This window comes from Phocoena sinus, chromosome 10 (assembly GCF_008692025.1).
Source record: "Phocoena sinus isolate mPhoSin1 chromosome 10, mPhoSin1.pri, whole genome shotgun sequence".
Lineage (NCBI taxonomy): Eukaryota > Metazoa > Chordata > Mammalia > Artiodactyla > Phocoenidae > Phocoena > Phocoena sinus.
This window is the reverse complement of record NC_045772.1, coordinates 88,728,080-88,740,941: the sequence shown is the minus strand read 5'-3', so window position 1 is coordinate 88,740,941 and position 12,862 is coordinate 88,728,080. Positions and strand designations below refer to the sequence as shown.

The 12,862-nt window shown below is 34.9% G+C and overlaps 1 protein-coding gene and 1 long non-coding RNA gene across 3 annotated transcripts in view; one reads left to right on the top strand and one right to left on the bottom strand.

The window, feature by feature from the left end:
* LOC116761361 overlaps positions 1-12,862 on the bottom strand; it is a 106,823-nt gene that overhangs the window by 83,703 nt on the left and 10,258 nt on the right. The window contains exon 2 of the long non-coding RNA XR_004351950.1: positions 2,905-3,022. This is a non-coding gene — a long non-coding RNA (uncharacterized LOC116761361). The remainder of the gene's footprint in view (positions 1-2,904; positions 3,023-12,862) is intronic.
* PIK3C2G (phosphatidylinositol-4-phosphate 3-kinase catalytic subunit type 2 gamma) overlaps positions 9,302-12,862 on the top strand; it is a 353,016-nt gene continuing 349,455 nt past the window's right edge. For both annotated transcript variants that reach the window (XM_032647260.1, XM_032647259.1), the window contains exon 1: positions 9,302-9,967. In XM_032647260.1, the coding sequence (XP_032503151.1) occupies positions 9,302-9,967 (666 nt within the window). The remainder of the gene's footprint in view (positions 9,968-12,862) is intronic.

Here is a 12,862-nt window from a genome sequence, read left to right as displayed (position 1 = left end):
TAGCATTACATATAAGTATTCTAAGGATAACAATTCTAACACAATCACCCATATGATTAATAAAAAGTTTTCAAAAAATGTGTATATGTTCTCTTCATTTCCCCTGCCTTTTATTAAAGCTGAACCCTATCTACATTTTCAGTGCAGACAGCCATATTAAACTGTCCCCATATCCCTCATCTATTTGAGTTCTTCAAGAAAATATGTATATATTCAATACCCATCGATAGTCTTAATGTTGATGTATCTCTGTCACTTTGATTATCTGAAGCTTATTCTCCAGTAGCTGATTAATAAATAGTCCATAAAAACAATATTCCCTAAGTTGTTGTGTGGCCATGGCAGTTTGAGGAATTTTAATTTGGAAGTCAGTTTAAGTGAACACATATTCTTGGTTCACAATTTCTTTTCTTGTATATCTTAAATATATAACTCAATTTTCTTCCGGCACAAGGTGTTGCTGCAAAAAAATATGATGATAATTCTCTTTTCCATTTGGTTACAAGACTATGTTAGTCTTTTCACTACTCTAACTCAGCAGCTAGTACTCTGTTCCCAACAGAGTACCTTTTCACATCTTCACCTTTCTACCATCTTCTTCATCTTTCTTCTTCTGGATTACACAGTTTCTTTATCCCATTTTTCCTATTCTTGTTTTTCTTTCTTCTTATTTTTCTCCTTGACTTTTCACAAATAATAGTCTCTGTCTGGAAAACAAAGGACCTCCTCTTCCTTGTCCCAAACCTGTCTGGAAAACTGCTACTCTTCCTTCCATCAGTTTAGGAATCTTCTCTTCCTGAAACCTTACCCAACTCACTTTGATAAGCTGCAATTGTCTTTTCCTAATACTATTGCTTAAAGGTTTAATGTAAAGGATTCCTCTGAAAACCAAATAAGTTATCGAAAATAACTCTCTTAACTTACCCATTCATTACTAATAGAAAATTCAATAACAGAGACTTAAATAGGGGATGGGGACCTACATATTGGTTGCAGTAGAAAAAGAAAACAGCAGCCACTACTGCTTCGATCACATAAAAATTTCATAGTGCTGATTTTTCAGAATAGATTTGTCTCACATTAGGTGAAGCACTGTTGGTTCTTCCCAAATACCACTAGGCTGTATTTATGGAGCCCCCAGGATTGGGTCTGAGGACCTCCTCCCTTAAGAGTTGATGTCATATTCCTTGACTGTCCGTGTCCTCCCCTGAAACAGGCTTCATTCCCACTAGATCATTTCCCCCAAAGTTGTTACATCAGAGCTGGAGGCTGACTTTCCATTGTCATATTTACTCCTAAGACACATTCAGAGGAACTGAATGAATTACTGTTTCAACTGCTTTATCATGTTTGGGGCTGAAAACTTAAGAATACTTAGGAATCAAAGTATTCTTGAAACCAGGTCTCAATGACCTGCATAAAATTATCTCTGATATATTGCATATTCTAAACAAGAACATACCCAATACATAAACCTTAAATGTGTCCTTCATGAATTTTACTTCTGCTTTCTCTAAGGCAAAATAATCTTAACAATGTTCTATATGAAATTCCCCCAAACAAAATGAAGACTGCATCTGTTAAAGTCATTGTCATATAATACCGTATTATAAATTTATGTCTGTGAGGTACTTGAAGGCAACAGCTGCGCTTTATCATTTTTATATTCCCAGTGCTTTGCACAGTACTTGACACAAAATCTTTTAAAACAGGTACTGAATAAATAAATGTGCAAATGAGTAAATAGAGGTATGAATAAATGAATTGATGTATTCAAGTCAATATCTCTCAAACATAAGCATAAGTGACAGCTTCAAATTTTCCATATACCAAGAGCTTTAGGCAGTCTAATAGGAAGTGAGTCTTCTATAGGATTATACATGACTAAGAAAATGTCAATTGTTCACACAAAAAGGCACCTGATAAAGACTCCTTGGAAATTAATGTTTTTCCCAAGCATCTCTTGTTTGCACCTAGGTGAAAATAATTAGAGATCATGAAAATAATATGTTTACCTTACCACTCATTTCCAAATTAGAAATGGAAAAAGTAAGCTAGTGTAAATTTTATACATAATATAGATTAATTATATATACATTTCATTAAATTATATAAACACTATATATATATATTTATATAGTTGTGCTCTTCTCTGTATTCATTCAGCAAATTGAGCTGAAAGAGATCATACTTATGTCTGTCTAAAATATGAGTGTCTGCATGATATATAAAATTGGCTCAGAAGATGGAGAGATGGGAATTTCAGGCCATGTGTCCAACTCAGAGTCTTCTCAGGACCCAGCTTAGCTGCTATAGATATATGGACTTACCCTCCACCTTACCAAAATACAGACGGTTTAGTTTGATTAGACTGTGACATGGCTTATGTTGGCATGATCTTTATCTCCCATGACAGTAATATATATTGTAAAAACTGGTCAGTTTTCAATGCCTATAACTTGTTATCTGAAGAAAAAGATCATTTTTCTTCAATCTCATAATTTATTCCTTTCACACTCTTCTCATCTTGCCCCTGCAGATATACTTATTCAGTAATGTAGCCAGGACTTTTTGGATCAAGAACAGACATTTTCAGAAAAGTTCTTTGTTCTTTTGTAAAATAAACATTTTTTGTTCCCATTCTGAACACTGGGGCTATTTGAATGATATTTGCAACCTAGTAGAATTAGAAAGTGGAAGCAGCTGGCAGGGGCTGCCCTTTCTCTGATAGGTACCCAAATTTTGTCTCTACTTTTTCTTTGAAGACAATTGAGCAATTAACCCTCAATAAAAACAGATCTTTTGAAAGCCGAACTGAATAGAAAGTTATAAGCTATTGCAGAATACTAAGTTGTCATTACTAACACCTTTTAAACATCCCTGTTCGAATTTAGCTGAACTTACCAACAAAGAATGGAGGAGTGTTTTTCTGTGGTCTGCTATCCTTCTACTAGTCCCTGATTTTCCAGTCCATTCAGGAAGCAGATTCCAGTTTTCATGTTGTATTGATTTTTTATTGCCACTGTAACAAATGATCACAAACTTAGTTACTTAAAACAACACAGATTATTATCGTATAATTCTGTCGGCCAGAAATACAACACAAGTCTCACTGTGCTAAAATCAAGGGCTGTGTTCCTTTCTCGATGTTTCTAGGGGGAAATCCATTCCCTTGCCCTTTCTAGCTTCTAGAGGCTGCTCACGTTCCTTGGCTCATGGCCCCTTTTTGCATCTTCAAAGCCAGTAAAAGCAGGTTGAGTCCTCCCCGAATATCTCTCTGACCTCTTCTGCCTCCTTTTCTAGTTTTAAGGATCCTTGTGATTATACTGAGCCTATTCAAATAATTTCCTATTTTAAGGTAAGTTGACTAGGAAACTTAATTCCATTTACAACCTCAATTCTTCTTTGTCACTTAAATCTAACATAGTCACAGGTTCCAAGGATTAAGATATGGGAATATTTGCAGGGGGGCATTACTCTGCTTACCACACAGATTTTTTTCTATAGTTTTGCAGAGTCTTATTTAAATCAGGAACCAATAGCCATGTCCTCTCAATTATGACATATTTGCTACCATGTTGTATGTATAGCTCTGCCTCAAAGTCAAGGTATATGACTTTTACTATTTCATGCATTACTTCATAATGCAGAGTGCATACATTTACCAGCTAGCACTAAATCACATTTTTGTTTGCTTATAAACTAAGAAATAGTCTACCTTCTAGATTGTGATGGTAAAGAGGAGACGTAAAATTATTAGAAATCCCTTAAAATCACAAAATTTAATATTTAAAAAATGAATCTGGATTGTTTTATTACATTTTCAATATGAATAAGTATTTCTTATTCATTATAATGAAATTTTTTCAGACAGGCCTCTAACCTATTTCAAGTAACAGTGCTGCAAGAAATGCATGGAAAAATATTATTATTAATAAAAATTTTAAAGTTTTCAACTCTTTTCAGCAAAGATAGTTTGAGTTGAGTTAATGCTGTGTTTCAGTACCTAAATTCAGGCATGTTCTAGATGTCGTATTAGTATGGCGTTATCACCCAAATGCTGTCTTTAATTCCTGTTTGAAACAAATCTGTGAACACAAACCCTCAAACCTTGGGTAACTTGATTCACCTTTCTATGCCTCAGTTTCCTCATTTGTTAAATGGCAGTAATAATATCATAGGTTGAGATGATATGTTAATACATGTAAACATGTTCGTGTATATAAAGCAGTAGCTCAGAGCAAGTGCTCAAAAAATGTTAAGTATCATTATTATTAATAACAATAAGGTGGTATAGCTTACGTGAATCTTTAATTTCAGCATTAGACCACTCATACTTCATTTAAAGACCTCCTTTATGGCTCTAGACAATTTTAAAACTAATTTAAAAACACTCAGTTCTCTTGAAACCACAAAAAATTTTTAAAGTCAATATAATATAGCCATATGTACTGTATTTAAGCTAAGCCAGAGCAGGCTAGGCTAAGGAAGACTGGAACAGGATATTAACTACGGTCGTCAGAGTAAAGTCACACCTGCTGACAAATTCTGAGTTCCATGACAGAGATAGATGAAAGAGAATAATTTGCTATAAAGAAGCAGAGCTTTCACTACTAACATGGAGGGGGAAAAATGGCAATTCCTGAAAAAGGGATTATGGCTAGATAATGCGTCTATGTGACCCATGTATTAGAATAGTTTGGAGTAACATTTTATACATTAATTTCCTAGTTAACACTTTTTAAAAAAATATCTTTAATGGAGTATAATTGCTTTACAATGGAGTGTTCGATTCTGCTTTATAACAAAGTGAATCAGCTATACATATAAATATATCCCCATATCTCCTCCTTCTTGCGTCTCCCTCCCACACTCCCTATCCCACCCCTCTAAGTGGTCACAAAGCACCGAGCTGATCTCCCTGTGCTACGTGGCTGCTTCCCACTAGCTATCTATTTTACATTTGGTAGTGTATATATGTCTGTCACTCTCTCACTTCGTCCCAGCTTACCCTTCCCCCTTAAGTCCATTCTCTCGTCTGCATCTTTATTTCTGTCGTGCCCCTAGGTCCTTCAGAACTTTTTTTTTTTCAGATTCCATATATATATGTTAGCATACAGTATTTGCTTCTCTCTTTCTGACTTACTTCACTCTGTATGACACACTCTAGGTCCATCAACCTCACCACAAATAACTCAATTTCATTTCTTTTTATGGCTGAGTAATATTCCATTGTATATATGTGCTACATCTTCTTTATCCATTCATCTGTCGATGGACACTTAGGTTGCTTCCATGTCCTGGCTACTGTAAATAGAGCTGCAATGAATATTGTGGTACATGCCTCTTTTTGAATTATGGTTTTCTTAGGGTATATGCCCAGTAATGGGATTGCTGGGTCATATGGTAGTTTTATTTTTAGTCTTTTAAAGGAACCTCCATACTGTTCTCCATAGTGGCTGTACCAATTTACATTCCCACCAACAATCCAAGAGCGTTCCCTTTTCTCCACACCCACTCCAGCATTTATCGTTTGTAGATTTTTTGATGATGTCCATTCTGACTGGTGTGAGGTGATACCTCACTGTAGTTTTGATTTGCATTTCTCTAATGATTAGTGATGTTGAGCATCCTTTCATGTGTTCCATGGCAATCTGTATATCTTCTTTGGAGAAATGTCTCTTTACATCTTCTGCCCATTTGGGGATTGGGTTGTTTGTTTTTTTGATATTGAGCTGCTTGTAATATTGGAGATTAATCCTTTGTCAGTTGCTTCCTTTGCAAATATTTTCTCCCATTCTGAGGGTTGTCTTTTTGTCTTGTTTATGATTTCCTTTGCTGTGCAAAAGCTTTTACGTTTCATTATGTGCCATTTGATTATTTTTCTTTTTTATTTCCATTTCTCTAGGAGGTGGGTCAAAAAGGATCTTGCTGTGATTTATGTCATAGAGTGTTCTGCCTACGTTTTCCTCTAAGAGTTTTATAGTGTCTGGCCTTACACTTAGGTCTTTAATCCGTTTTGAATTTATTTTGTGTATGGTGTTAGGGAGTATTCTAATTTCATTCTTTTACATGTAGCTGTCCAGTTTTCCCAGCACCACTTACTGAAGCGGCTATCTTTTCTCCATTGTATATTCTTGCCTCCTTTATCAAAATAGGGTGACCATATGTGCGTGGGATTATCTCTGGGCTTTCAATCCTGTTTCATTGATCTATATTTCTGTTTTTGTGCCAGTACCATACTGTCTTGATTACTGTAGCTTTTTGTATAGTCTGAAGTCCAGGAGGCTGATTCCTCCAGCTCCGTTTTTCCTTCTCCAGATTGCTTTGGCTATTCGGTGTCTTTTGTGTTTCCATACAAATTGTGAAATTCTTTTTTCTAGTTCTGTGAAAAATACCAGTGGTAGTTTAATAGGGATTGCACTGAATCTGGAGATTGCTTTGGGCAGTATAGTCATTTTCACAATGTTAATTCTTCCAATCCAGGAACATGGTATATCTCTCCATCTGTTTGTATCAATTTTAATTTCTTTCATCAGTGTCTTGTAGTTTTCTGCATACAGGTCTTTTGTCTCCTTAGGTAGGTTTATTCCTAGGTATTTTATTCTCTTTGTTACAATGGTAAATGGGAGTGTTTCCTTAATTTCTCTTTCAGATTTTTCATCATTAGTGCATAGGAATGCAAGAGATTTCTGTGCATTTATTTTGTATCCTGTTACTTTACCAAATTCATTGATTAGCTCTAGTAGTTTTCTGGTAGCATCTTTAGGATTCTCTATGTATAGTATCATGTAATCTGCAAACAGTGACAGCTTTACCTCTTCTTTTCCGATTTAGATTCCTTTTTTTTTCTTCTCTGATTGCTGTGGCTAAAACTTCCAAAACTGTGTTAAATAATCATGGTGAGAGTGAGCAACCTTGTCTTGTTCCTGATCTTAGAGGAAATGGTTTCAGTTTTTCACCACTGAGAATGATGTTGGCTGTGTGTTTGTCATATATGGCCTTTATTATGTTAAGATAAGTTCCTTCTATGCCTACTTTATGGAGGATTTTTATCATAAATGGGTGTTGAATTTTGTCAAAAGCTTTTTCTGCATCTACTGAGATGATCATATGCTTTTTCTCCTTCAGTTTGTTAATATGGTTTATCACATTGATTGATTTGCATATATTGAAGAATCCTTGCATTCCTGGGATAAATCCCACTTGATCACAGTGTAGTATCCTTTTAATGTGCTGTTGGATTCTGTTTGCTAATAGTTTGTTGAGAACTTTTACATCTATGTTCATCAGTGATATTGACTTGTAGTTTCCTTCTTTTTGACATCTTTGTCTGGTTTTGGTATCAGGGTGATGGTGGTCTCACAGAATGTGTTTCAGACTGTTCCTCTCTCTGCTATATTTCCTTCTATACACACTTCATTTACATTTCTTGAAAATCTTTCTCAAACCTATCAGTTCAATTTCCTGAGTGAAGTATAATAAATCTAATTCACTTATTTCTCAGGTGATCATGAGTTTTAAGTAAATTTTTGGTGCCAATATAATGAAAATAAATTGCTATTGCAGAACACATTGATAGAAAATAATATTTGATAGGTAACAATTATCATAATTATCCTTTAAAATGTTTTTGTCTTTAACAGACATACATACAATTTTTAAGTGAATTATTAACTCCATAAAATGAAAAATACTTTTCAATTTTATTTTGTTATAATTCTATTATAATTTTTCTAATTTATTAAATCACTTGATCAATAAATATAAATGAGTAACTAGTCTGAGTAAAGCAAAGTACTAGGTACTGAGTATAAGCAAGTAAGACTAACATGGCCTAATGATCTAATGGGAAAGTGAAATCTTACATATGTAACATCTATACATGTTATCTGAGGCAGTGAGAAACCACTGAAAAGCTATATCCAGGAGAAATACATGGCCAGTCTCTTAAATATAACACTGTAATATTAAAATATGGACTACAGGACACAAGAATGAATTGCAGAAAATGTAGAAGCAGTTTCAGAGACAATGCAACATTGCAGGTCAGAAGATGAAAACTATAGAGGAGGATTGTGGCAATGGTAGACAGAGAAAGGAAGAAGGACTTCCTACGGGAACTTGTGGTTTATTGGACGTAGAAGAATAAAGGTGTGGGAAGATTCAAAGATAAAACCCTCGTTTCTGGGCTAAACAACTGAGTGAATGGCTGGGTTGTTTTCTTTCACAGAGGACACTAGGATAGGAGCATGTTCTTGGGTGAATTTTGATTTAGGTTTTGGACTTTGTCTTAGAGGTTAAAAAAAAAATTCAAAGTGGAGACACTGAGCAGATAATAATAAGAATCGTCTAGTTTGGAGTCATTGGCACATAGATGGTAATTTAAACCACAGGAGATATAAAATAACTTATAAGAAGAGAATAATTGAGAAGAAAAGAAGCTCTGACAAGGGTCAGGTAGAAAATGAGTAATAGACAAAGGAGTCTTGAGAAGGAGCTAACAAAGAACTCAGAGAGTACAGTGTCACAGAGAGCCAAAGTAGGACACAGCAAGAAATTTTAAAATAAGAAAGATAGTGAATGAACGGACTCAAATTTTGCAGAGAGATAAAATAGAGACTGATACACATTAGTTGAATTTACTCATTAGTAAACTTAATGAAAGTTGTTCTGGAGAAATGATGAAAGAAGTTTGCAATTATTTAAAGAAGTTTTGGGGAAGAGACGAACGGATCTAGCCAACCTATAAGATGATTGGTTATGGAGAGGAGAAAGAAGTTAAGACTGTATCTAGGGATGGAATAACTGTTGATCACGAAGAGACTTTTAAGATAATAAAAAGACTTTAGCATACTACCATGCTGATAGATGACTGAATACTGAGGGAGATAATGCTGCTGTCGGCAAGTGGATTTTCAGTAGGAAAAGGAGTCCAAAGGGGAATATTGTCTTTGGATTGATTCATGAAACTCCTGTCATAATTGAAGTGGACTTATTTTTCTATCACAGGAGTTTCATGAATGTCTCTGAAGTCAATACTGCCCCTTGGACTTTAATATTGTGAGCCCTGATGGAGTTTTATATTACTCATGGAATTATTTCATTTGCTAAGGAGAAACTTCAAAACAATTATTTGTATTTACTCAACATATTTCTTTCTTGCAAGCTCTTTTATTTCTAATTAAAGTTTTTTTGTTTCCTTGTATGCTTTTTCTAGGAAAATTCCTATCATCTTTTATAATATCATCTAGGAGGTATTTGGAGCAGAGTCGACCCTCTCAGTTACATAAAATAAAGAATGGCATATTGTTGGAAAACAGATCTAAATCCCAGTGAATCACATGAAAAGCAGCAAAAGCACCAAGAATTTCACTCTGTAAATCAACCTCTTTTTCCTAGCCACACCGGTCTGGGTTTTGATCATGTAGTAGATGAGATCAGTAATACAATCCCACTCTATCAGAGAGAAATTGAAGAAAACACCATTTTTGTGCCCAGTGCACCACACTGGGACTCAAAAAGGCATTCATTAGATGAAGCACACCAAATATCCTTGAATGAATTCACTTCTAAAAGCACAGAACTCTCCTGTCACCAAGTTAATAAAACAAGAGTAATTGGTTTTAGGCATTCCGTGCTACCAAATCCTCAAAACATAAATAAAGAAAGCTTTGGGGGAAACCCCATAGGAAAATACCATGGTGCTGATGATTACGGATTCAATATTTTACCTCCATCATCCACTAGTGTGGATGAAATTAATTCACGGAGTGAACTGGATAACTACCATATAGGATTTGAACATAGCATTCCTCCTATATATCCATCCTTCTCAACTGACTTGATGCCAAAAGAAGAAAATAAAAGCAGTAGAAATATGAACATTGTGGAACCATCTCTGATGCTCTTTAAAGGTTCTTTTCTACCCAGGACCTGGGAAAGCACATTGCCAAAGAACAAAGAGGTATGTGTCATATATGTCAACCTAAAAATATGAATCTGAAAGAATCATTCAATAATGTGCTGGGTTAATTTGGCAATGAGAGTAACTAATCTTAATTAGGGGAATGTATTAATATTATCAATACTTTTGGGAAAAAAAACTTATTCACAAATTCTGTGTTCCTGAATTAATGATTTTTTCTAAAGAAAGGGAAAATTTTTATAATATTTTTAAAGTTCTGGTTTCATCAAAACTAAATAAAATGTTATAGTATTTACATTTTATTAGATAAAAGTATCATAGTTGGAGGTTTAAATGATAGTATTTTCTATTCTTATTGTGTCGTTATGCACACATAGAAACATACATACATTTCATTACATTTATATTTTGAGTTATATTACCATGAATTAAAACTTCATATCATTATTTGTAGGAAAAATGTCTTTTTACTCAGAGGCTACTAAATTATACTGTTAGCAGGCAACTTCTTTTGGGAACATTCCAAGAGTAGGAAATTAAGTAATCATTGTGCAATTCATCCTGATGGTTTCATTAGTAGTTTTCCAATCATTTAGTAACCACAGAGGTTCTTGTATAATATTTGAACATTTCTCTGCTTATACGGAGTCTAGACACAAGTGAAACCAGAATTAAACAGTAAAATGATGAAACATTATTTCAGCTGTAATTTACAGGGCTATACAAGAGGACTTTTCATTTATTCAACAACTATTTATCATATTCTTAAACGATATATGATTAGGCATAACAAATGCAAAGAAGAAAACGCATAATACCTGATTTCAGCAATAGCATATTGCTTAAATTAACCTGCAAACCAATAATGCCAACACAGTAAAATAATAGAGAGGATGAGTTCATAAGAGAAGAAACAACTAATTGTGTCTGAGGCACTTGCAGAAGAGGTAATACCTGAAATGATCTGTATTAAAAGTGCATGAATTTTAGGAACATTTACTTCTGATCATGACAATGTAACAAGTACTAAACTTTCCCTTACCACTGAAAACAATTATGAAATTAGACAAAATATTTGAAGCAAACAGCCTGTATAGACATCAATCCTTAAGAGAAGGGAAACAGCAAAGTGTTGTTATGATCATCCTGGTGTCTTCGGGGCCCTTTCCTCCTGCTAGGCAGACTAGTGGAGCCCAATTTGAGCAGCAGTATCACTAAACTGAGGAGGCAGATACTGCAGTTCTGGGCTGCAAAGGAAGCTGTAATCTGTAGGGCAGAGCACAGAGGAACTATGCAATGCATGGGGGTCAGGAGTCTATGTGAGATTTACTGCAGATTGTTGGCCAAGAGGTTGTGTTCACCACACACAAGTAGAAGTTATGCGGTGCCAAAGTTCTGACCCAGCGAGAGAAGACACTGAGCTGAGAACTTCAGGCATTCATTTGAGATCACACAAAGCTATCTCTTACAAGTAAAAATCGTGCTCTAAAGTAAATGCTCTACCTATTAACTTACATGTGGCCCCACAAAAAATAAAATAGAGGCTGACAAGACCAAAACAATCTTAACCGCCTGCCTACCAGAGAAAAATTGCACACTTTGTAAAAACAATTCCTAATGTGTCACCTACAATATCCAACATTTAACAACAAATGCACAGATGCGTAAAGAACAGGGAATTCTGAACCATAATCAAGAAAATAGCCCAGTGAATAGAGATTCTGTGATAGAACAGATGTTGGAATTAACAGATAGGGACTTTAAGGAGATTATTAAAAGGATGTTCAAGAAGATGAAGTAAAGATGAACATAATGAGTAGACAAATGAGGAATCTCAAGGAAATTAGAAACTATGAAAAAACAAAGACTAATGGAAAATTTAGTAATATAAATATAGTATCAGTAGTTAAAAAGTCACTGGGTGTACTTAAAAACAGATATAAGATGACAGGGGAAAAAGAGTACTTGAAAGAAAAAGAATAGGGCTTCCCTGGTGGCGCAGTGATTAAGAATCCACCTGCCAATGCAGGGTACACAGGTTCAAGCCCTGGTCTGGGAAGATCCCACATGCCACGGAACAACTAAACCCGTGTGCCACAACTACTGAGCCCATTCGCCACAACTACTGAAGCCTGCGCGCCTAGAGCCTGTGCTCCACAACAAGAGAAGCCACCGTGATGAGAAGCCCGCACACTGCAACAAAGAGTAGCCCCCGCTCGCCGCAACTAGAGAAAGCCCGCACGCAGCAATGAAGACCCAATGCAGCCAAAAATAAATATAAATAAAATAAATAAATTTATAAAAAAAGGAGAGAAGAAAAAGAATAGAAATTACCCAAACTGAAGAAGAGAAAATAAAAGAATTATATAAAAGTGAGCAGGCTTTGTTGTAAAGCAGAAACTAACACACTATTGTAAAGCAATTATACCCCAATAAAGATATTAAAAAAAAAAAAAAAAAAAAAAGAGCTACCTAAACTCTCATAAAAAAAAAAAAAAAAGTGAGCAGGGACTAAGAAACTTAGGAGATAAGGAGCCTAATATATGGATAATTTTGGAATGCTAGCAGGAGAGGAAAGGAAAGAAAGAAAAATTCATTTGAAGAAATAATGCTCTGAAATTTTCTCCAACTCTGGTATAAAATATCAAATTACAGATTTAAGAAATTCAATAAATCCCAAACAGAATAAATGCAAAGACAACCACATGTAGACATGTTATACTCAAACATATGAAGACCAAAGTTGAAAAGATCATCATAAAAAGTGGCAGAGAGGGGGAAAAAAATTTCATGCAGTGGAACAACAATCTGAATTAAAGCATTATCTCATCAGAAACGATGGAAGCCAGATGACAGTGGAATAGCATTTTTAAAGCTCTATAAAAAAAGAAAAGAATCCATGCTTCTATAACTCATTGAGTACATGCTTGAAAA